At 40.2% G+C, this 26654-nt stretch overlaps 1 protein-coding gene across 12 annotated transcripts in view; it reads right to left on the bottom strand.

Annotated features, from left to right (window-relative positions):
* The window catches only part of nbeab (neurobeachin b), a 272282-nt gene that overhangs the window by 73136 nt on the left and 172492 nt on the right, over positions 1–26654 (bottom strand). For 7 of the 12 annotated variants that reach the window (XM_046073190.1, XM_046073191.1, XM_046073197.1 and 4 more), the window contains 8 exons: positions 23545–23702; positions 22133–22256; positions 21190–21309; positions 20261–20388; positions 16070–16131; positions 12021–12085; positions 9685–9793; positions 7454–7620 (listed from right to left, as the gene is read on the bottom strand). In XM_046073190.1, the coding sequence (XP_045929146.1) occupies positions 7454–7620; positions 9685–9793; positions 12021–12085; positions 16070–16131; positions 20261–20388; positions 21190–21309; positions 22133–22256; positions 23545–23702 (933 nt within the window). Of the gene's footprint in view, positions 1–7453; positions 7621–9684; positions 9794–11228; positions 11705–12020; positions 12086–16069; positions 16132–20260; positions 20389–21189; positions 21310–22132; positions 22257–23544; positions 23703–24482; positions 24539–24559; positions 24673–26654 lie in introns of those variants that run through there. The other 5 variants (XM_046073193.1, XM_046073194.1, XM_046073199.1 and 2 more) reach the window with 4 other exon arrangements.

The following is a 26654-nucleotide window of genomic DNA, read 5'->3' as shown; positions in this document are numbered from 1 at the left end:
AAGTATCATGAGCCGCTGTATGCAAAGCAAGGCTGAACGCCTTGAGCTTGTCCCCTGTCAATCTCCTTCAAAGCTTAACTGAGGAAAAGAGAGATGTCAGTGGGCTGAAAGGAGAAACCCACGTAAATGAAATTGTAAACGCAAGATTACACAGTGTGAAAAATGTAAATCCACTGTAGGCAACTGGGCGATTACTGCTGAAGATTATGTCCCCTAATTCTTAGTGCAAATAGACAGCAGATGCCAGTGGGGGGATACATCCGCCACTTTGAAGATTTCCTACTAACAGTATTAACTGCAATTGATGCACTTTATTTGGTCCGCTTAAGGACGCTCATTTGGGCACATTTTTGTTTAAAATATCTTGATTTGTCTTAACAGCAATCAAAAGCACAACAAACCAAACCCAAAAGCTACAATGACTGATTAATGAGTTGGACGCCAACACTTTTAATGTGTCTCCCCCCCTTTTCTGTCCTGTGCAGATGGTTTCAGTTTGAATGTGGTATTCTGCTGCTTGAATAGGACCTATGATATTTTAGACTATGTGGTCAGTGCTAGACCGGATTTGGACTGTGCCAAAGTGCTGTGCTGAAGGACCCTACTCTCTGAGGGTGGTCCAAAAAGTGGAGGGAGGACTGCACTTCTGATAGAGATCTACAGTTGGGTGCTACTGACTTCTCACACAAGGGATTTCCGACGTGACACAAAACAACCAAACAGCACACCCATCTCTTAAAAGCATGGTGGAAAATAAGGAATAAGCTAAATGTTTAATATTTTGTCAAAAACAGTATCATCTTCACTCATATGAGACTCAAAACCATATAGGAGAATTGCAAGTACCATTTATTTATTTACCATTCATGTATATGTGCCATTTAATATATTGCAAAATCTACCTACATTTTTCCAGACTGTTTCAAAATCATTTCAATTATTAGAAAATTAGTTGCCTGTATTGCCTGTGTTACAACAAATTGTCCATCCAATAGAATTCTTTATTAAGCAAAGTTGGCTCGAAACCTCCTTATTTTCCACATCAAATGTGTCTGGCTTCATGACAACCATAAAGAATTGCTATGAGCCGGCCTCCAAGAAACTGGCAAAATTTATTAGCCCCGTCACACATCAATCACCCAAATGGATTTCAAACCGCATTTTAAAAGCTAATTTTCCAGCACTGATAACCTACAGGAAACAGGAGCACTATTATTTATGGATGCTTTCAGACTTGCTAAGTGTAGTAGGATAAATGTGTAAGACCACTATCGTCTATTCTCTTCGCACTCAAATAGGTATTTAATGCACACATTTCCTCAAGGAGACTTGTGGCTTTAGAGAAGTCAGATCCAACACCCCAGTCTACAGTGATTGTATTTTGTTTGTAAAAGGAACGGGAAAAGCTTACAGGTATAATTCAACATAAGATAGGGAGAAAAATAAAAATAACAGGATTGATAACAGTTTTATAGGAAACCATAACATCACTCTTGAAAAGAGAGATACTTTTGACAGCTGACAGCTGAGCTCATAGTGGATTAGAGGGTGATATATTCTTAGTGCTACTGCTATATTAGGGTAGCAGAGCCCCTATTTTGTTTCCTTATACTCTGTCTGATTACTGGTGTGGGAGTAAAAGGATAAATGATAGGCAGTGCCAGGAAAAACCTGTATTGTTACCAGGTTAAATGTGCTTGTGTGAGGCCTGAATTGTGTGTCAAATCAGCAAGGCTGAGGCCACATAAATGAGAAGCAAATAAAAACAATACAGTGCATTGCAGATCTGCTACTAGAAAGTGAGCCATACTCCCTCAAATTCACCCTATTGCCTTGTAGTGTCAGATTTGCAAATAAAATAAAATCCCATACAATTACAATACAATAATTGACATAAAAGCAATTTCACTGTTCTGTTGTCAAAAGCAATAATTACCTTCATGTTTTTCAAATCACTTAAAACAGAATGGCTCAATAAAACATGTATGGGCTGGATTGCAGACAGATGAGGATCTCATGGTTAAATATATCCTTTTTATTCTATTTGTGCTCAGAGGAGATTTGTGTGAGGAGGTCAGGAGGAAGGACAGGGACATGCTGATTCAATAAAACACCATTATACTCCTTTTAAAAGCTTCCATTGGTGACATGAGTAGAGGGTAATTATAATAAATGCCAGTAATCAGTGACAATTCTATTCAAAGGCGCAGTGACTGGTTTCTATCACACATACACACAAGCACACACACGCGGACACTGAACACACGTCAGTTTTTAGTGTAACTCTGAGGACAAGTTGTCTTTTCTTTCATTTTCAGTTGTCCTAAAAGGCTCTGAGTTTTTGAGACATTAGTTGGGGACACATATGTCGCTGCAAAACTTTTAAGAAATATAATAAAAAATTAAATAAAAAAACAAATATGTCATTAGTAACCTACCTAAGCTGTACCTTGCCAAACAGAAATGAGAAAATTGATATTCAGTCCAGAATGTAATATGACCAAATTATGGTACTTAATTGAACTGGTTCTTTGATCCCATTGGAATGACAACCACATATACGTATCTGTAATGAAAGGGATTCCACACATCATGAAAACCATGAGGCAGCCAGCACACACTAAAAATCAAAGTGAGGAAATGCTAAAACACTGTCTATCAACCAGTGCATTATTTTTGGTAAGCATTTTTACAGCACATCCCTCAACATACCGCTGCTAGATAATAAAAAATGTGAGAGAAAAAAAACACATTGTGCATCAAGAAGTGGTGACTGGCAACCATATGGTGATGAACATTTTGCAGCCCACTGCTTTCAAAGTAACCAATAAACTAAGAAAAAAAATCACAGTAATTTCCTCGATAAAAACACATCAAGTTTGATCATGTGTCTGTTGAATGCCAAGTGTTAAGTGACTCTATGGCCACATCATGATCAGATTATCACAGAGGGCTGCAAATGGTACACAGGACTTTCATCTCTTTAATTTCGCCAGTTCTTATCATCAATACACTCAACACTGTTGCAAGTGCGAGGATACCAAGCTTAGATCCAAATGCTTCTAGTTATTGGATATGACTTTTGTTTTGTAGATTGAGAGATGGAGAAAAGACACACTTAGGAATGGGTATTGGACAAAGACAAAAGGGAAAAAACACAGCAGTAACAAGATTTACTCCAGGTCATCTGGTGTAATGAAGACAGACGTATGCGATCAGTGGAGGGATGAGGAGCTGTACTGTACTGTAGGTGAACTCCCCTGGATCGCCAGCTTTGTGGATCCCCATCTTTCATCGGAAATGGGGCACAGTCAGACGATGCCCAACTCAATTTCAGCACCGAATGAAATTGATGATTGTGTGAATGGGCCTCTTTCCAGAGATAATTAGCACAGTGTGCAAGGTTAAGAGTTCCCCAAGGGAATAGCGCCTGGTGTAGGTCAAGAACAAATGCAAGCAGAGAGAATGTCAGCTTGCAAGAACAAAAGGAGCATAATGTTTTAAATAAGATCTAATTAAATGAATAATAAAAAAGAATATCTCTTGCAAGATGTTTTAAAAGCCCTATTTAACCCTCTCTAGATGGTGGACTGAGAAATGAAAGACTGTTTGCATAACACTGGTTCAGACCAAAAAAAGCTTTGGTGGTGTGGGCAGAATAGAAACCTTTAAAGCCCTCATGCAATCCATATAAAAAAGCAATAATATATAAAAAGGGATTACCTAATTCTCCTACATTCTTAATAATTTTCCACAAAAGTAAGTCTTTGAGAAAAAACATTACATTGATCACAAGAATTGACACATAATGCGAAAAAGAAGATACATATTTTGCTACCCTGGATATTAAAAAGAATAATATTTTTGAATTATGTCTATTTTATTGTCAGGCTGATTTTTGTTTATACTGTCAGTCTCAACCAAGGACCTTGGCCTTTTCTTTCTGCCCCAGAGGGGTCGTCAGACCTGGAACCCTCTGAGGCTATAAGGCCCTCCAAAGGCGCTCTGCCTTCTGCAAGTAGACTTCTATTAGAATTGATAACCCTTTCAGGCAAGACCAAATAGTCCGGGTACATCATGAGTAAAAAGGTTCATTCCATCACAAAGTTATTATCCACGGGCAGATTGTTACCATTCATCAAGTGTGAGAGATGAAACCCACAGTTAGTCAAGGGAAACGGCTGTTTCACTGCCTTGCCAGAGATCAATATATGCCGCCATTTTCCTTTCTCTCCTCTGCTGTAAAAAAGTAATTATACCGAAGAAATGTTGACAATCAATAGACTAGTCAGGTAGGTTAAGGTCTGCTGTGGGGGCCAGCGGAGGTTCCTCTGTCAGCTGTCACTGATGGTGCTGATGTGAACACGGACGCCTGCATGGGAACAAAGGGAGGTTTGTTTCCTTCAGCACCCTTTACATTTCTGTTAGGATGTTTGTGTCTAAACAATTAGTACCAGAGGAGTGCTGGTGAGTTAATGGTAGAGAATGACCCAAGAAAGGTTCACTGAAGCTCAGATTGTGAATTTTTCAAGTTCAACTGTCATTAGTATATAGGTGTTCCTGGGTGTCTGTGTAAGGCTACATTACCTGCACAAGGTATAAATGATGTAAACACCAATACAAATATATTGTTTGTATACAGTATAAAAAGTTTGTAATGCTAAAACATTAAAAGGATGCTTTTAAATTGCAATATCGCCATAAAAGGAAAACACAATAAGTTGGCATGTATACCTGTCACTGTGTTTTGAATAGTTTGATGACCTACATATTTTTGATGTGAGAGATGTGCTGTGTACTCTTCAGCACTGTGAGAGAACTGCGGAATGAGAGAGACTTATAGTATTGTCACAATAGGTAGTCCTATGCTACAAAAGTGGTGGACGTTATTCTTCAATGAATTCATCAGCCTCGCCTTGACATCTACTTTCACTTTAGACGAGCCTGAACTTTATAATCCACTGGCAGGGTTCAGAGGTCAACAGCAGAGGGGACCAGAGGGCAGGGAAAATCACTCTCACCCTGGAAAAAACTCTGACATCCAATTTTCAACTTGATTTATCAGTGCAAAGCTAAAATTGATAGTGTGTCATTACTGGGCAGGGAGCTGTCTTGGAGAGATGTATCAAAGCCTCCTCATTTTGATTTAGCACGGCGGATCAATACAACCCTATACTGTTTCAATTTGAAGAGTATTGATTTTCCTATGCTGACTCTATACAAGGGGACATTCATCATCAAGCAAGCATATAGTATGATCTAACAGGGCACCATAGAGTCTGATCTGCTTATTCTTCACTCAGATCACATGTCTGCAGAGCAGCTGTTTTCAAGCCCACGCAGATTATTTCCTTGTCGTTGGCTGTTGTCATATGTGCTGCAACACAATTTCTTACACTGTTTGCCATAAAGAGAACAACAGCGCAAAATGTAGTGGCCTTCAGAAATGCTGATAATCAGCAGGAAGTCTGTAATTTACGTAACGGATGCCACTTATATCAGGCTAGGAGGTTATATCAACCTAATGAGCACAGTTGAAAACACAAAATGGTAACAGAAGATATATAAACATCTAAGTTATACTAGTGTCTGTCTCCTGCCTGCCAATGAATGATTCTGTTTAATATATTCTACACAAATGATAAATGTCCTTTGGCATGTCTCCAGGCAAAATTTAGGAGTAAAAAGGCAAAGCAATTTCTGTGCATGAGGGTGAAAACAAACATTAACAACTAAAGTCTCATCCCACCCACCCCCACACACACACACACACACACAAAAAACACACACATAACAGACAGCCACCTCAAAATGCTTGAGGGCTTTATATTTTACAAGAGCAGCATAAATGGGAAAGTTAATGTAGCATTGAATAAGACTAAGCTGCTGAACTGCAACACTGCCTTGAGCTTCTGAGCATATTGCATCATTTTTCTTCACCAGCAGGTTACCATTAAATTTGAATTTGTTGGAAGTTTTGCAGTATCATTTACAATGCACCCACGCTCAATAACCTTTTGTTTTAATGCAAATGCTCTGCCTCTTGAGAGGGGCTCCATAAATATTTGAACAAGAGCCCAGAATTCAATCCAATAGATTTTGTCATGGGTACTTCTGCTAAGGTTCAGTCAGTTTTATGAAAATCTGTACTTGAATACTGTAACCTTTTCAGTCACGGCCAAAATATTTTTTTCTTTTTTTTTTTTCTATGTTCAGTTTCTCTGTTTTAGTTCTGAAATGAATCGCAACAAATGAATGTCCTCAGATAAACTTAAAACCATCAACAGAAAATGAACATGTGACCAATGCAAATATAGAGTACATACATTTGATATCTTGAAGTATATATTCACTAGCCACAGTGTATAATGTTCCATGAATCCATGAAAAAAGAAACCAAATGTAGCTGCTTGTGACATCTGCTGTTTTGAGTGGAATCTCTTTGAACTCAACTGTAAGTTAAAGTTATTAAATATAGCTGTAAATAGTAATTAGGCTATATCAGCTAGAATATTATTCTTGACAACAGTAAACATGGTTTAAGATGTGAAACAAACCTAATTTCAGCGAACATGGTTGAACATCTGCAGTTTGTTTTCAAAATTCAATAACAAAAACCAAAGCTGCTGTTTCACCAAAGAGTCAAAATTTGTTTTGGCAAATCAGCAGTGTAACGTAAATGTAAAGTAAAAGTAGCAGTGTCTGGTCTTGAAGAATACAGGTTACAGCACTATTAACAAAATGAATTGGAAAAATGGATTAATGATTAGAACACCTGCATCTAGTGATGTTGATTTTTAACAGACAGCTACGAGTCTAAAATAAACCCTAATACAGCTTCACCTGCAAGCAGCAACTGAAGCTCCCCCGTTCTGTCTCTGCTGTTACAAGTAAAGATAACTGTTCAAATTCTCTGCTCTTTGTACAACAGTACGTTGTAACACCTCTGTTTGACTTATATAACTAGCTCTTGATCCTGCCACTTCACTCTGTATCTGTTGGAACATGTGGATGCAGGCGAGAAGTGGGAGGCAGAGCAGGAGAGCCGGCGGTTATTTTAACAGGGCCCATGGGGAAGTCTGCTTCTACCACCAGGTGCTGGGCTGTGTTATTGAGAGGGTCAATGAATGCCTGGACAAGACTGCAGAAAAGCCCCAACCCCCTTCTTCCTCTTCTTCTATCCCTGTCTGTTGAACGACTGGCCAATCAGCTGTCCTCAGGGGATTAAGCCACTCCACACTGTAATTGCGTTTGCTGACCCGATCACTGACCCTATCGGATCCTGGGAAAATGACATTAACTGGTGGTCCAATCCCATGACTGCAGAGTTTTGTGAACAGGTAACTTTTGTCCTGTAGGTTGGACCTAACGTTCAGCAGCTATGGTCCATATTAAAGACTTAACATGGCCCATGTTGGTCTGAAGGTGAACTTGTTCAAGTGTGAGGGCTTACCTCTGGGCCAGTGTCCCCCAGGCACCATGCTTGTTGGTGAGGATGTTGACAATTTTCTGCTTTAACTGGTTGGCCGTCACATGATCTCTGTGTTTAGAAGCACCGATCAGGTGGTCACACATCTTCTCTTCTTCTTTTCTGTCAGCAGCATATTGGGCACAGTTGGACTAATTTGAGATTGAGAAAAGGAAAAGATAAACATAGTGTGAACCTCATTGTATGTTAATGGATTTTGGTACAGTATCCATGCCAAAAGTGATGTCTGACATTGTAGTAATAGCATTAGAGAATGTTTTACTTGAATAAAGCCAGAATAATATATATCCTCTAATGGAGCATTTGTCACACTGAAGAATGTTATGGCTTCATTCAACACACATGAGTGCATAAAGATATTAGTGGACAGCTGAGTGATATATTTCTGCTCCCTTGGAGGAGTGTACTAAATCATGGCGAGCACATGAAGGCAGTCCATTCCCTAACTGCGGACAGATGACGCTCCCTTCTAGGTAGCTGTGGATGGTGTTATTAAAAGAGAAGGGAAATATTCTAATAGATCCACAAAGAATATAGTCTGTCAAGGTTAACAAAGCTACACTGCTATTATGTCAAGGGATATCTTGTCCCCTGGTTTAGGAATGGTGTCAAATGAAAAATATGCAGCATTCTCTATAACAAAATATACCACAAGCACACACTGCGGTCTATAACTTCCAAAAATTAAATAAAAATTGATACATAAGTGTCAGAATGATAAATAATAAAATAATCTATTTAAAAATTAATTGGCAGCAATGTGAAAAATGCTGATACTGGTTTTAAATCAATTTCCAAAAGTCAGTGTAACTCTCTAAGTGTTCAAGGTGGTTAAAAGTAATCTAGAAGAGCACATCTGACTCTTTCTTTGCTGCTAAAACAAGATTGTCTTACTATGCCACCCTGGGGGAACTCTTGCTAATATTCAAAATCTAATTTGCTAACAGAAGCTGGAAGTTAATTGAATTCCCTGCTTCAAATTTGAATTCTGTCAGATATTATACTTCAACATATTCTTCATAAGGCAGATAACTCAATCTCTACTTGTCACCTCACATTTCCACGTGATGCTGTGACAAATATCAAACGTTATTTATCACTTTAAAACATATGACGCTTCGCCCTGACACCAACTTAATTGTAAAAATGTCTTATCTGCGTCCTGAATCTTCAATCTTGGAGAGTGGGTAATAAAGTAATGTCAGACTTAGATGAAAAGTGTAGGCTGTCGGGAGTTGGCAGACAGAACGGATGGGGCCAGGTACACTTCCCCCTTCTCCTGACATTGCATATCTAGCCGTCTCTTCCAGTTTATCTAGCAGGTCAAGGATCCTCAAGAACTGTATATCAAGCAGCTGTTTGAGGATGGCTGCTTTTCCCAGATAAGAAACTCATCACTCCTCACATGTACAAGCTGCTAACAGAGGTGGTGGAAATATGTGTGGTGTCTGTGTGATTACACACATACAACATTTTCTTGTGTTTTTTTTTTTTTTTACAAAAAAACTGACAAATGTACATATGTCTTATGATGTTCTACACTGACTAAACAAACTATTTTAATATTGCAAGATGTGCTATTTTTCTTTATTTTGCAATGAAAAATACAAGGACCATGTTTTTCTTTTTGTATTTTTTGTACAGACAATAATTAGTGGAAAATATGAGCTAATTTACTCATTACTGAAATCCAACGAAGGTTAAAATGAAGGGCAACTGGACTTGGTTGAAGATACTGGAATATTTTCCAGTATCTTCAACCAAGTCCAGTTGCCCTTCATTTTAACCTTCGTTGGATAACTATGACCTGGATGACTGAGAATCTTCATAGACATCATTACTGAAAGCATTACTGAAATTAAACAGTGTTAGCTTTTCCTTTCATGTCTGAAATAGGAGCGGTTTGATGTGGGTGGGCTTCCTACAGACTCAGGAAGTTAACCCCACAAAGTTGGTTGACATTATTATTGCTTGCATTTCCATTTGCTACCAGTAATTAAATGATCTTATAGGAATGATTGAGGTGTGGAGTAAATCCTCAGGAGGACACAAAGGAACACGATTTCTGAGTATATAGATTTGAATGGCATTTTTAATACTAGGATATGTTTACAGCTCATTAGAAGATCAAAAAAATATTTTTTTTCATTTTTACATTTCATTTCAAATGCAAAAAAGCCCAGCACAGTTTATACCTCAAACTCCGCGTGTTTGTGGACGTCCTCTGCTCGCTGTCTGTTCAGGATAAACTCAGCCTCGTTGGCAACCCGGACTATGTGGTCCTTCATGGCATGACAGAGCAACCTTTAATATTGCAGAGAAAGTTCAGCTATTAGCAGATTCTGTTTTTTTCATATACACATTTATAATTAATTAGGGAACATATTATTTTTATTAGCGAAAATCTGTTGTAGTGACACCACTAAGGAAGAAGCAGGGTTACGGAAAACATAGCTTGTCAGGATCGGGCAAGATTCTGCAAGCTGAAAGAGCAGACTAGTAAACAGCATCATTTATTTGTGCTGCAATATTGCAAGGCTGCATGTCAGCGACAGACCTCTGTAGCATTAAGGTGTCATTAAAGCATTGAAGCTCGTCTGGCTCCTGATTGACTGAGCATCCCTTCCCACTGACCAGAACACCAACCCAGTGCCTGTATTGCTGACAAGTCTGGCCCTGAACAACTTCTCACATGGCTGACTCTGGAGGCTCCGTGTTCTTCACCCACATTCACATTTAAATTCCAGTATCTTTAATAATTGAAAACACCCAGGCTATTGTGTGTAGATTACATGCCATTTTTACACACCATTAGGTTAGCTTTGTTTTAATTAAAGCATCTCCTGTTCCTCTCCAGTGCTTGATACAGATTGTAATTTCCCTCCTGTCCCAAGGAGAGGCAGTAATCCCAAGGCTGCATTCATCAGCTGCTATTGCCTCTTTAACTGTTGACAAGCACTCATTAATAGACAGACGTTCACTGTTCAAAGACAGAGCCTGACAACGTCAAGCTTTGTTTTGAAACCAAGAATAGATGAGAAAGCAGAAGCTGAAGCTGATTTGAAGATGGAACAAATATATGCATGCTCTCTACCACGCTTTTGTATTTATATTTCATAGATAGGTAACACTCAATTCAAGTATCCACACTTAAGCTGATGATACACGGGGAAACTTTTTGAGCAATGTTGCTGGGCAATGTTGCTGGTGGCAAGTCCAACTATGTTTTGATCGGATAGCGGTGGTGCGGGGAGGGTGGCGGAGTGATGGGGGAAGGGGATTACGGTAGTAATCTTTACTCATTACCATTGATGGCAACATTGCCCAGCACCATTGCTCTAAAAGTTGCTCCATGTATCATCAGATTTAGCCTGGATGTGACTGACAAAAAATTTCTTTTTCATAGGTTTCAACCTAAAATTGTTGACTATCCCAGTTGAAAACGCCTTGTCTGATGAGTGTACATGCACAGTAAATGAAACAATTACAGAGCCTCTCCAATAATAATAGAATTGTAAAATGAGTCTTTGGACATGTTTGTCTATTGCCATATTATGTTTCAAACCATTTTATGTTGATTTTATGACTCAGAGCACCATTTTTATCTTAATAATAGTCAGGGGTCAGCATTGTAATCCATGTAGCTTCAACTTTTGAGGTTTAAAGACTGTCTTAACAGAGCTGTTAGCAGAAAATATTAGTTTTAATTAATTTGTATACGCTATATCAACATGGATACCTGAGGCAGTTCTCTCACGGGGATGATGGCTACAGCTATAGGCATGCTAAAGAGGAGCAATGGTAATAATGAAGGAAAGTTCAGTTTAGTTATTTCAGGGCTTTTATCAGGACATTTTAGTGTGTTAACAGCTGCATGATAAAACAGAGGAACAGCTCACAACTACCCAGCAGATACAACTTTGTCAGCTAAGCCTTCTAAGGCAAAAGAGTCTAGCTACCTCTAGATCTTTCTAGTTAAGCAGAGCAGGTGTGTAGAGACTTGAGTAAGAGTGGGAAATTATGTATCTGTCAGCAGCACCCTGGACAGCGCCGTGTGGCCCTACTGCCTGAAGCTCTTTGTTCCAGGGCCAGCAGGGGACTCAGAGAGCAGAGAGAAGCCTGGCTGGGCTGCAGCAAGTGCCCAGGCATAGAGAGGCCTGGCCAGATGGGTCAGCAGATGGGCAAAGAGGCTGAGCCGCCCCTGATCTGCTCTGCGGAAAAAACCCTGAGTCTGGCCACACCCAGCACCGAGAAGAAGAGGGAGGGGACAGGAAGAGAAACACAGACACTGGGATGTACAGTAAAACAGGGAGAGACGGATATATAAAAAGACAACAAAAGGTGTGTGTGTGTGGGGCATTCTAGGGTTAATATTCTTTCTCCATCCACTCACCACAATCTTATTTACTATTACCCCCTACTGAGGAGCCATCTAACAACCGTGGACGAATACATACTGATAGAAGGATGAATAAACTATTGCTTTGCAGAGTGATTTAACCTCATGCATTACAGTGAAGGGATACATTACCTTCCTTCGTTGATTAGCTCAATGAAGGCCAGGCCAGCATTCTTCTGAATGGAGTTCTGCCATTCCTGAAATTTAAGAATTTGTGAAGTGTTACTTACAGAAGTTCTGTGTTTTTGTTTGGGCTGTAAGAAAAAAAGTGCTCTCTCAAAGAGCTTTGAAAAAGAAAACCAAAAGTTAAATTGGCAAAGTGTGGGTATCAAAACGCCCTTTGGATCCAAAATGCAACAAGATCTTTCAGAAATGCATGACTCATACACAAGAAGGACATTTCACCATCCAAATTGCATATTTCAACTGTAGTTTAGATTACATTTCATAGTTTGTAATTCAAGTAGGTAAAGTAAGCATTTAGTTATATCCTTTCAGGAAAAAGTGGTGGTTATAAAAAGCTGAAATCCTGCACAGCATGTGTGACCGTCCTTTCTTCCTCTGTGAAAAGATCTGTAAACACAGGAGAGATGTAATTGTGGGATGAAACTGTATCCTCTCACTTAAATACAGCCATTTCCCCTGTCCCTTTCAGTGACAGATTACTGTGCAGCCTCGCCGAGCCCTGCAGTGTACGCCTGGAAGGGATCCGAGCCCTAGGCCAGAGAGCCAGCACTTGCTGTCTCACAACGTGCTCTGGAAATGATTAAAAAGCAGTTTGAGAGCGCGCCTCTCACTGTGGGAAATTCAGCTCTCCTGTACCCTCACTGAGGTGCAAATGGAAGACAAAACAGAGAAGGCCATAGTTCAAAAGAGGACGGAAAACAGAGGAAAATGAAAGGAAAAAGGTTTTCATTAGTGGCTACAAATGTATATGGAACTCAAGGATATGCACATATATAGGGAGCCTTTGAATGTGACTATCCATTTAAAATGCAGTAATTAGTATTATTCATTTATTCATCATTCAGTCATTTCCAGCAGAAACAATATATGGAGATATATAACCAGTAGTCGTACATGCAAAACAATGCGTTACATTGTTTGTTCTATGTCAGTGTCTGGACAAGGTAAGCGGCATTTGTTGTGTATGGTACCAGAGTAACTGACATTGACATTATTATGTATGGGCATGTGTTTTTGTACACAGTTGTCGTGGCTGACACATACCGGTTCATGCAAGAGTACACAGTCTGACCCTACGATGCGTTAAATCAGGGAGATGGTGCTGACAAACTGCTGAGCATCTGGTCTCCAAATGTTCTCCGTGACCCCCTTTCTTCTGTTACAGTATCTGCCTGGAATAAGCTGTTCTTGATTTGGACAGGGATCATGAACAGCCAGTCTTCTGAGGTTCCACTTGCACCATGCTCACGTGACAAAAATAAATACGGAAATTAAGGCAGATGTGACACTCAGGCGTTGGCAGGAAAATGGCAGCAGGTCAGTGGAGGTACAGCATGGACTAGTCAAATTTGCTATCTTGTCTGAGGTATGCTTGTTGACAGCTGTGATAGTACTTCAGAGGCTCTTTTTTTATCTTTTCTTTTCTTTTTTTTTACTGGAGAACAGAGCTCCCAGAAGAGACTGCCTTTGATTGCAGAGATTTTAAAAAGTCCTCTGCTGCCCATTTGAAGGGAATTAGGCCTGACGTGCAGCTGCTTAAAAAAAGAGATGTGATTCTTGATATAAATGCAGACCACAGTGTAGCACCTCTGGCCAGTGGACGTTTGTTTAGTGGATATGAAAAGCTGGGATTGAGTTTTTGGCCTTTTGGGGGCAGACAAGCTCCACAACAAACTGTTGACTTATTGTTACCCTATATTGCTGTTATGACTAACTTATTCTCCAATTAATTCCCAATTCTCTCATTCTCTTAGACATGTTTCAGGCATCCTGACAAATGTAAATCCAAAAGTAACTCAGTTTTTATCTTAAGTTAGGTTTTACTACTGCTTACTAACACTATGTCTGGTGTTGGACAGGTTTTATACAGTTCTGTTTACCTGATCTTTTCTGAAAACAGTAACAATACAATAAACAAAACAGGGCATTTGTGAGTAAAACTAAACCATTTGCTAAAAGCATTAAGAACTGGTCAATTCTTTGACACAAAATGTAACACTGGGAAATGTTGGACTGTCAATGACGATGCTGTAGGTTCACTTGGGTGGTTCCATCTATGTCTGAAAACCCCACCACACCTTTTTGTGGACCTAAAACTTCCATCCTGGAGAATAGTTTTCTGACCTTGAGAAAATTTTCTCTCCTCCCACTTTCATCTTCCTGAAATTCAGCAGAGCACTAAATATTTGTGGTGTTACAATCCAACCTGTCAGTGTGCAGGAGCCTTTGCTTTTATCTACTCTGTTATACTCTCCACATCTGGAGGCCTTCCATCACTAAATCTCTGTGGCTCCACTCTAGATCCCCCCTGTATGTTTAAGCTGTTACAAGAAACAGAGCTGCTTGACCTTTTCATTCAGCTGCCCAGGCTGAGGAGAGACACACAGTGTCTGCAACCGTGGCCAGCCACACGATGATAGCTGTGATTAGTATGCATAAATAAGAAAAGGTAGATCATTAGCACCGATTCATTCGTAAAACTGACAGGTCACAAAACAGAGAGGGACTAAAGGTCAGCTAAGTGCCTTTCTTGCTGTCTTTAAACATTAATGTTGAAATATGTGAGGGATATGTTGAAGTTGGCATTTTATAGTGATGTCAGTCAAACCTTACCCTGCATCTGACTCGTCCTTTTTCAAAGCACTTGAGATACAGTATGTGATACCAAACACATTTATTGAGTAATTTATTGAGTATATTGTAATTTTCAGACAGCATAAACATTATTACATTATTATTTGCTCATGACAAAACAGCTCTGTATATATCAGCTGTGCTTTGGATTCATTACTGATGGTGTAGTGTTAGGATACAAAGCAATGGCTCATCTCTATTTGAAAGGTTGTTGAAGGACACCAGACTATCGGGTCCAGTTTAGAGGCCTCACTGTCTGATCGATATCTCAGCCTGGATTTCATCCCTAGAGCCCCTAATGGCAGGAACCTCTGGAGCCGCAGTAATGCTATCTGTGTAGGAGGGGGGGCTCAGACTCTTAACAGCATGCTGACGCTCTCATCTGCAATAAATCCAAGCGCTGGAAAAAGCAACTTCCCACAGATACTCTACGGACGGAAAAGCAGCTCAAGAAGGAGCCAGTCAAAAACTTTCAAAAGAGCAACAATAATTCAATGTTGACGGCCCCATTTATGTACGTTTTTTGGAAGAAAGTCCCTGAATAATGGCCTCCATATAACAGAGGCTGAGCTCTCTGCTGAAGAGGGCTTTGGACTGCGGATACCAAGGAGCACACATAGTGGCAATCCACCTCCTCACGGCTCTGGTCCTGCAGTCTGGATCCACAAAGAGGCACCAAGTAATGGCTTCCTTATGGGCTCCCGACGCAAGACTGATGGGCTGACAGAAGGTATGTTAAATATCTCCTGTTCTAACTGCTACATCGGGGCTTTGACCTTCTCTAAAACAAAGGCTTAACAAGAGATTCAGAGGGTCAGCTTAGAGGTGATCAGTCACTAGCAGTTTTGCATGAGGTGGGGCTCATTCTCTAAAGGAGGGCTCAGGATTAGAGCTCTGGGGTGTAGAAAGTCACTGGATTCTCAGAGAAGTGTCAGTATGTTGTCATTGGTTATGGAACATGCACTGATAAGCAAAGCTTCAGCAGAGCTTAAATAACTTGATCTGATATGAGACAATGCCCTTTACTTCAATTAACCAAGGATTAACCATAAACGTATACATTTACAAAAATATCTGCAGTTTTGACAGGATAAACACTGAACCTATTTTTTGTGTGTATGCAGTCTATATATTTAAAAGAGTTATAGAGGTGAGTTAAATGGTGTGCAATGTGTGGATTCATTTTCAAAGAGAGGTGAAACTAGTTCTAACACATCTCCACATACTGGTGACAGAAAATAAGTTATCCAGAGAACCATAGCAGAGAAAGGAATATTATACAGGGGAAAGAAGAGAGGATGGGACATAGAGAATAAGATAAACAAAGGCTGGGAAAGATGAGGAGAAAGAAAAAAGCTCACCTGAGAACAAAGCAACATGACGAGTTCCACCACTGAGGTGCTTGACTTCATGCACACTAGACCTGTAGAGACAGAATTAGATATTAACCATAATGGTTATTGCATACATATTCATCACGTAATATTTGGGCATAATCAGTTGTTATTATTTTACAATTCCTTAGCAGTACAAGATGATCCTTTAAAAATAAATATTCTGATTTAAATTCATAGTGCAGAAGTTGGACGAAGCTATATTGTTCTTGGCAGAAGGTTCATTTAAGGCAGAGTGACAAGCAGTAAACTCCAAACATTGTGCTTCCTATTTGCCCATCACAAACTGTAACTCACATGTACATGCGAGTACCCCCTCCACACTCCCACACACATCTGTCTTCACACATACACACACACACTCAGAGAAGTGAACACAGACATTCACAGCTTCTTCCCTCATCTCCATTCTGTGGATGGTGAGCCGCAGAAGCAGACAACTCTCTAATGAAACAAGGGCAGGTGTGAAAGCTCATTTGCAGGAACAATGGCTGCAACTGGTCTCGTATTCTGCACCTCCAGCCACTTCTGTTGCACTTGGCGAGAACCATTAAAGATGCAGCCATTAGTGAAGGAAAGAATGTCTCTTTAGGATGCATTATAGGCTGGCAGGAGTAGAACTCTGTGCCACACAGCTGCCATTGTTTCATGGATTGCGGGGGGTGTCAGAGGATTAAACAAAAAACTCTAACCCTAAGATTTCAGTTAACGTCGTGGATGAGCTGTGCACTGTACAGTACAGCATCTACAATAGGAAATAATATTATGTCTCATTGGATGTTTAATTTCTAAATTTGTCTATCAGAAAAAACAGCAGTGTGCTTTGCATGACACTCAAAGATGGATATATTGAGAATCTCAGGGAGTGACATAACAGTATGCTGGAAGACATCAACATGCCTAACAACACCTTTCAGAGAGGAAAACAGACTCCACGCTGTATAACTTAATGACATGTAGCAGAAATGATGTAGTAAAAGATGTAGCTCTACATACAATGTTGAAATTAGCCAATAATGCTAAATTTTCTCTATTATATTTGAATTTATATTAAAATTTCAAGACTAGAACCTCCAATGACTCTTTAATTATTTGGCATGAGACTAATGCTGGACAACAACAAAATATACAGTATAAGCCAATAACTTAACATAACTTGATATTAACACTCAATGGACATAGTTTGCTTGTGTAAGTTCTATACAATATTACGCAGAATGCAAAATATTCAGAACACTGTATGGACAAATCTTTTGGTCACTGATTCTACATCCATCTCTATTCATGAGCGGAGATTGTCCGAGGGAGCGTATTGTAAATACTCTGAGAGGATGTGACCCTTCTCTTGTACAGAGTGCCACGGTTGACCTCTTGTTATAGCTGTGACATGCAGAGCCATAAGTCAGTCCAGTCTGACACGGGAGTCAGGTGGCCAACTGACCCTGGCCTTGTGCTGGTAGACAAACTAAATGCATTCTATTTAAACACGGCCTGCCAGTTCTTTCCTGTAAACAGGGCAGGGTTAAGGCACGGGTGAATGTGGCATTGTGGGGCAATGTGCCGTCAGACTGGGCCACTCAGGGGACAGCATGAAGCAGACGGCAGGCATCACAACAGCAGCAGTGTTCACACACAGGCCTCACCCACCAACTCCAAGTGTAAAGCTTAGGGTGCACTCCACATAATTGCCACAATGACCACATGTCTTCAGGGGGGTTGAAGGAATAGGGTGAGGCAAAGGGGCACACGGGGCACAGGGGGGCTTGACCCCGGGCAATCTAAGAGTGATGGATGGCTGGTAATTACTGGTAAATGGAGCGCCTTTGCACTATAGCACAGTATTTCAACTGTGAGCCTGGGAAGGGCCAGGAAGAAAAGGAGAAAGAGAGGGAGGAACAGGGAAATCAGTTAAATAATTTGGACACATACGCTACAACAAGGACAGACCTGAGTGGCTCGATAAAGTTATAGATTTGAAGTGTATGTGGTAAATCTGTGGGTTTGTTTTGTCTGATAAAGCTGCTCTAATCGATGTCAAACATGTCTGGTGAAGAGCACTGGGGCCCAAGCTGTCTATCTACGAACCTTGTTTGTGGGGTTACACTCTCAGCTCAGCTCTGGTTTGTCAGCTGGTCAGTCTGCTGACAGACTTTGAGTGAAAGGGTAACAGACATATTCACACTTGTCAAGGCTATGCTACCTGATTTTCATTCCTTTCCCCTGAGCTTGAGTGAGTAGCTTTAGCCACATGTGCATGGCCTACTCACATGGTGTATTGACACACAGTATGTATATATGTATGGCATATGCATGATTTATGGAGGAAAAACTGTCTGTTTGTGAAGCTTTACTGGCTGGAATGGAAACATAAAAAAAAGCAGTTGTTAAAGCAATACTTTAAATGTTCTTTAATAGCTGTATTACAGTGTTGGTTTATGCACCATCACATAAATAAGACCCATGAGTATGGTTGCCAAGGTTGGTTACTTTTAAATTAAATACCAGTAACAAATCATAATTAAAAAATCTTCAAATTTCAGACCTAGCTGCTTAATAACAAAAAGAAGCTAAGCAAACTATAATCCATCCATTCATCCATCCATCCATCCATCCATCCATTGTCAACCGCTTATCCTGCGTACAGGGTTGCGGGGGACTGGAGACAATCCCAGCTTACATAGGGCGAAAGGCAGGGTACACCCTGGACAGGTCGCCAGTCCATCGCAGGGCCAGCAAACTATAATATGATATTTTATTATTTAAAACATAATATTGTATAAATCATTTAGCCATTTACAGGTAACTGGCAGTGTAAACACTATACAAATTATTTATGCTCAGGAAAGTGGACACGTGTCAGACAACTTCTTTCAGGAAGCAGCTTTAATAGTCACAGGAGTGCATTCTTTCAGCTTGCTGTCATTCTATGCATTGACTTCTGAAAATAATATCGATTTAGCTTACAGTTAAAAGAAGGGACTTTGGCAGTGAGAAAAAGAGATTCAATATTCAATTTACTTTTTGCAAACTGCAAATCAAAAGACTTGAGACCACACACATAATTTATACACACTCACAGTCACACACACACGTGCACGTGGTAGCAGTGTGTTCTTGTGAATGCAAGCCAAAACAAGCCTTCGGAACAGAGTGCCAGTGTGCACACATGCAGGCAGACAGTGCCTGAGGTTAGGCACAAGTTGCACCATGAGAGACTGCCAACCTTGAATCTGAGCCTTCACACACCACCAGGAAATAAGACTAGAGCCCAGAGTGAAGTGCAGCAGAAGAATCGCACACTTCTGCAAACACTGTGCATAACAGAGACAGTCAGACCAGCGTTTAAATATATACAATGTAACTGTTTTAATTTAAAAATAAAATTATGAGACAGCTATGGTGAAGATAATAAATTTGGAGGGTGTTTTAATTTGACAGAGAGTACCAAGCCTGTGCTGAGATGAATAATTGAATGATGAAATTTAACTTGCAGTGCTATATCACTCTAAAATAAACAAACCATGCATTATCTCTGAGTAAGACAATGGAAATTTAACAACGCCTTTGTAAGCATCTATACTTTTCTGTTCTCTTTCCATGTAAGTAGATTTAGACTAGACTGTGCAGAAACTCCCCTGGATTCTTAATGGCACAAATCAGAAAAAAGGTTACTGTGCTTCCAATGTAAATACAGCTTAAGCTTTCATATTTCCCTAAAATGGCCCATAAGTTCATTTTGAAATTCAAACCCCCCCTCTAAGACCAAGCAACATGCGATCTTAGTTTTGAGAACTAAAAATACCACTGGCATGAGGCAAAGTCCACCAATTAATTCAACATTCATTTCAACATGACATTTGTTGTGACTGTGAAACACTGATGTTTAAAAATACTACATCTAGGAACAAACCTCACTATGTGGAGTGAATCATGAAAAAAACAAAACACACAGACATTACAAGATGAATGAAAGAGAAGGCAGATTTAATCAGACTGTGACAGACCCCCAGCTTGTTTCCAAAATAGTGACTCTCCTGTCAACACCTACTACTGCGTATGCATCCATCAATGAGGCAGCCAGTGGAGTACATACAGTGGCAGGGTGGTGGGGACAGGACTCCACACACAGCTTGAGAATGCACTATACAACATCTGTACCTTCTATGAGCAGCTCCTGTCCATGGCTTCCCAGCAGGGTGCGTGACAGAAAGGGTGCAAAGTCCACAAAGGTCTCTCTCAGCAGGGGTGCCACCTTCTCCAAGGCCCTCTCCAGCTTTGTAGTAATGCTGTCAAAGAAAACACATGAAGGCAGAAGTCACAAATGGAAATTAGACACCTGAATTAGAACAAAATGTAAGGGAGGTATGGTCATGCCCTTCCATCAAGGATAAGACAGGGAAAGAGCAGAGAGCCTCAAAGTGGACCCAGTGCACACAGCTAATAGCAGTTAGTGTGTAGCCAGGCTGAGTCCTGGTGGGTTCAGAGTGTAACCAAAGCATTTCAGAGGATGCAAACCAAGCCGGATACCCATGAGAGTATGGTTGCTATCACTGGAGATGTCAATAAGAGAAGATTTTATGTTATTCTTTGGCATTGCAAAAAAGGATTTCTCACCAGTTGTTTGCATTCTTTGTTGTGACATGTTACCAGGCTTGCACATGGGATCACAGTTGTTCAACACTGCAGAGGGAAGTTCTATTATCTTCTACACACTCACTACATGCGACTGCCTGACATTATCTAAGCACCTCAGAGAAACTGTGAGCTGGAGTCATGCAGCCACACAACTCAGGCCGTATACAAGCAGAGATACGACTCAAGCTGCAACATATCTCTGCGTTCCAATGTGAACACACAGAGATACTAGGCAACATGAGGAGAGTAGAGGCTTGTTTTCCCAGCTAAGATGGGCAGAAAGCAGCGGGATAGAGAAATACAGAGAGAAAAGGTCTGGGTTAGGATGTGTATATGAGTGTGTTGTGTAATCTGCCTTCCAGCACCCTGGGAAAACACAGCAGAGGGATGACAGGCTAGCATAAAAAGCAGGGTGCAGGGGGTCTAGGTGGCTAACATAAATATGTCCTTGCCTAAGACACTGGCCTGCACCTCTGGAGGATGCCTGTAATCCAGACAGAGAGCTAAAGGGTTTGAGCTCAGGAGGTGTCAGTCCCTGCCGCAGTGGACACGGGTCCACTTCACAAAAGGCACTGGAATAGAGAGAAAAATGAAAAATGAAACCACAGGCAGTACTTGCTTCATGTTGCATTGTGACTTAACAGTTTGGCTCATGAACGAACTATACAATTGTAATTCTAAAATGTAAAGTTATACATATATTTGTTATTTTCAGTAGACTGAAGCAGGCAATTCAGCTTGGATGTTTTTTTTCTCATCTAAAATATAAGTTAGGCATCAGCAGGCTCTGCAGCGAGATAGTACTATCATTGACTTCACAGTTACGCTAAGTGATGTCAGTTACTGCTGCCATGGCAACTGAATCTCTATTCCTCTAGCACAACACATTGAGGCAAAGAGAAAGAGAGAGAATCTGGAGAAAGACCTGGGCTCTCAGCACTCAGTGTGAGAGCAGGACTAAGGACCTCTGTCACAAACTATTAGAGCAAGTGAGACATAAGTGAAGGTCACAATAATATCATACACACACAGAAATAAACAAATGTACACTAAGAATTAGGCCAAACTTTGCCATTGTGATATAATTTGAGGTATTTTGTTTTCACTACGTAGAGACAAAGAAAATGTCTGAATTTACCAAGTCAAATAAATGAAGTGGTTCATTAAATGTGAGCATGTAGAAATTGTAGTTATCTTGTAGTAGAAGGCTAAAACGTAAAATAATAGAAAACATTATTGACAAAACATTTTTGAAGAAAAAATGTTTGAAAGATAACCATCACAAACCCCTCTGCGTATGAGAAGATTTTATACGCAAGTCACATAATTTGAATAAAGCGAATTTACTAATGTAGGAAATACGAGCATGGGTGAACAAAGAGGGCACTGTCGTACCTCATGTTTTCTACTGTGTCTTCGGGCATGGGGGCCACCGTCTGCACGGCCGGCAGATTTTTACTGGTGGCTCCGTTGACAAAACTGGAGGAAGAGGAGGTAGTGGGGGCTGTGTCGGTGGCTCCTGCAGGGAGGATCAACAGAGTCATGCAACATTAGTGCAGTGTAAGAATAACTGAAAATATGTATGTTTTTAATGATCTAATTAAATTTCAATTGAATCAGATTAACACATTTAGATGAAGAATGTGAAGTTATAAAACCAGCCACAATCTGGCCCTTGACTGTGGACCTCAGCAGTCAGCGCTAATTTCAACCAAGTCAGACAAACGAAAACATGGTAAGAGTGTCAAATTGTGCACCAAATCTTTAACTGCATCCAAGTGTACCTAAGCTGGTTGTTTAAATTGGTGCCAGCAGCCACATATGGAACAATTTTGCTTACTAAGATGACAAAGATGTAGAATCAAGCAAAATATCAAAACAACATCTGCATAACATTTTTACATATTGCACTTAGTTTTGGTATCAATGCCAAGATTAGGGTGAGAGTAATATGAAGGTGACGCCTGAGTCGCATCTTCTTGGCGGCACATGTCGAAGCATAAAATCATTACGAGTGTCCTTGTGAGAAGTTAAAATCAGAGTGAGTGAGATCATGGAGTTTGGGTGAGAGACTGTGGCTTGAGCTGAAAGCACACTTTGACGAGGATACATTTCTCACATTCCTACAGAGAGGCTCAGAGAGGAGAGGGATAGTTTTTTTTTTTTTTATGGAGCACATTAAAAAGGTGTTGGAGCTCCTAATGGTTCTTGGTGTTAAGTGGACCCTTTCAGAGGCCCAGACTACAGGAGCCCTGAGGTAGAACCAGCTCAATGCAGCAGAGCCCGAGGAGAAGCAATGTGACAGCAGGGGAAGGGGAGAGAGGACACGCAGTCAATCATACAGGAACACACACTACACAGGAAAACCATGTGTACAAATTCTTCACACCACTGTAAAGGTGTTTGTTTAATTGTATAATTCAGGTATATTAAAATGGGGTTATTTGATTTGACTGTATCAGGAGGAATCCGAGGACAGCAGTTTTTATTTGGAGGTGCACAGAGCTGCTGCAGACACTGATAGGAAGGTAAAGAGGGCCATCTTGTGGTAACAACAAGCCCCTGCACAAGCATACAGGATCACATGATCCAGCAGAGAGAAACACTTCCTTTATATTCGTTCGGGGAATGGCATCAAAGACAAAACAAACAGATCATTGGTCATTAAGTTGAACACTAATTACTCAAATTAAGCACTCTTAAATTGCTCTAAAGAAATATTATTTTTATAATAAGCAATATTACCAGGGCTGAATGTAGTATTTTAACTGAGTCAGAATGTTCCAGTAACCTTGAGCATGACTTACCTGTGGTATTGATCATACTTTTGGGGGTTGCAGAGGCAGCAGCAAAAATGTTGGGGGTGCTGCCAGCTGTCAGCCCAGGAGAGGTGCTGCTGTTGCTTCCCACAGTGTTAACTGCCAGGCTGCCAGGGGAGATTTTCTTCACAGGCACCACCACACTCCTACAGGAAACACACACACATACACACGATATGCTTCATTCATACATGCAGGTAAAAATTATACTTGTAAACAATTAAAATATGAAAAAATTATATTTAACAGAGTTCACATTGTAAGGCTATACAGCTGTAGACTAAACAGCAATTGCAAAATTGATACAAACAGAGCAGCACAGTGGCACAGCGAAAAGGAGAAGCTGGAGAATGTGGGTTTACACCCTCTGTTAAGCAAGCATCTTCCCTGCCAAAGTGCCCTTAAGCAATTCACTAAATCCCACCAGGGTGCTGGAGAAGGTGCAGGTGCTAGCTGTAGACTCAAATTGTGATATTTCATAGAATTTTTCATATCCTCGGATTTACGGCTTTTATAAAAAAAATGTACTGAGGTAGAAATGTAGGCGAAATACTTTTGTTTTGTTTTGTTTTGTCACACGGTTATAGTTGAGTTCAATAATTGGCAGTTTGCAAACTAGCCTGGGACCAGGAGCAAAGATCCCATTAGTTAGCCATATAGCAGTTTAGCTTTAGTACAAAAGTTGTCATAATAAACCTGACTTTCAGTAAAGCCGGCATCTAGAACGGAAGCCCTGCTGTTGGGTGAGAAAATCCAGGATTTCCTTGACTTTCCATTCAGCTGTTCAACTTTCTAATCCTCCATTCCAAAATACATGTTTTAGAAGAAAAATGAGAACATTAATGGTCTTCATTTGCTTTCAGGCACTACCAGCATGAGCATGCCCAGACGTAAGTCAGGACATTCAGAAAGGTAAACATCCTGACCTGTAACTCCATCTTTCAGCATCACGCTTGCAACACACGCACGCACGCACGCACGCACGAGGCGTAAGTAAACAAACCTGAGGGCAGAAGGCCAGCCAGTGACTACACTTTCATTTACATCTGCTGGTGGTCCTCTGCTATATACATATACATACACACACACACACACACACACACACACACACACACACACACAGAGTGTATCTCACAAAAGTGAGTACACGCCTCACATTTTTGACAACACAACATGTGACAACACTCAAATGATACTTTGCTACAATGTCAAGAAGTTAGTGTCCAGCTTGTATAACAGTGTAAATTTATTCTCCCCTCAAAATAACACATCACACAGCCATTAATGTCTAAACCACTGGCCACAAAAGTGAGTACACCCCCAAGTGAAAATGTCTAAATTGGGCCCAATTAGCCCTTGTCCCTCCCTGGTGTCATGTGAATCGTTAGTGTTACAAGGTCTCAGGTGTGAATGGGGAGCAGGTGTGTTACATTTGGTGTTAATTTTTTAATAAGTAGATATATCAGTGATTGCATTCTCACTACACAAAGCTCATCACCATACGTGAGGGTTGTAATGTAGACCGACTGGTACACTGAAAGCTTTGCCTTCTGGCTCAGCTCCCATTTTTAAAGACAGATGTCAGACACAATGTTTAGGAAGTTTGTAGTGTCTCTACATGATCTAGGAATTGCTGTAAGTATATAAAGAACTGGTATGTACATACAATCTTCTTGAGATTAATTGATGTTATGTTCCTTTCCATGTCTACTCATGGAGTCGTTGAAGGACTGAACCAATTTATTATTGTATGAAAATGAACATGGTAAACAGGTACACTCACATCTGGCAGCTCATCTTTTGCAATAGAGTTCTGGGGAAGTAATGACAATGTATGTGTTCCAATGTATTTTGCAACAGGCTAAGTTTTTATTAACATAAAAACTTAAGGAAGGAATAATAACTTTCCAGAGGTAGGACCATAGACTGTTTATAAAAAAGGTAGGACCACCAAAACTGGCCAAATGCTTTTTCAGCATCAAGAGATAACATAGCCCATGATGTAGTTCCTGGCAACATGCACAAAATGTACAACAGATGGCTGAGGCTAACTGACCCTTAACAAAGCCAGCCTGATCAGTGTGAACCAGTTAGGGAAGAAATTTCACCAACTGAGATGCTAAGGTGTTGAAACATAACTTAATTTCGAAATGTATAAATGATAATTAGCAGTGTTTTGTCTTTCTTTTGTAGAAGGTCTTATACAAAACAATATATGGTGCTAAAAGAGAAAGGGGCGCAGCTTATTAAAGAAACCTATAAAGAAAGGATAGTGGAGGCTTGAGATGAAAGATACATGTATGACCTCATGTAACCGCGCAGGAAAACAGACACACCACTAACCCACCAGACCTCTGTTCACATGCAATCTGATTGGCCAAGGATTAAAGATGATGCAGTGAACTTGGCCCTGCAAGAGCTCCCTGAAAGGGAAGCAAAGCTGGTCCTTATCAGGTCTGCAGTTGGCCTTTGGATTTGTGAGGGTGCCAGATAATGTCTTGTCCAATCTCTGGCAGTTACTCTCTGTGACACAGGCCAGGCCTCTGCTCTGTCACAAACTAAGCCTACTGTCATCTGAAGCAAATCCCCAGAAATCCTCCCTCAACAAAACAACAGTTTTATTGTTTTATGTTGCTATTATATATCCAGTCCATCTTTTAGATGAATGCTAGAATACATGGAAAACAAACCTAACTTGGCCGAGATGTATTTAAGTCGTTTTTAATATTTTTATCTTGCATCCTTTTCAACATTCTACTGATTTCTCAAAATTATCAAAACTTGTTTTGCTGTTTTATGTAACCGATAAAGTAGCTCTGTAGTTTCACTCTATGGATAAAATGTATAACTATTACCACCCTGCGGTTGTATGCCTCTGCCAACCAGTCAAGTTGCAGTTTACATCCATGTCTCTCCAGAGTCAAATAATATATGTAATGAATACTTAGACGGAATTGGATGAAAGGTATCAAGTGTATTTTTTAGCTTAATGGAAGTCACTATGTTGATGATACATATGTTTTATTCTAGTGAATATATTGTATTGTTGAACTGATTAATAAAGACTTACCATATATGTACTGAATAAACGTGTACTT

The sequence above is a fragment of the Micropterus dolomieu genome, linkage group LG17, assembly GCF_021292245.1.
Source record: "Micropterus dolomieu isolate WLL.071019.BEF.003 ecotype Adirondacks linkage group LG17, ASM2129224v1, whole genome shotgun sequence".
In the NCBI taxonomy this organism is placed as follows: domain Eukaryota; kingdom Metazoa; phylum Chordata; class Actinopteri; order Centrarchiformes; family Centrarchidae; genus Micropterus; species Micropterus dolomieu.
This window is presented reverse-complemented; position numbering and strand designations above follow the sequence as displayed.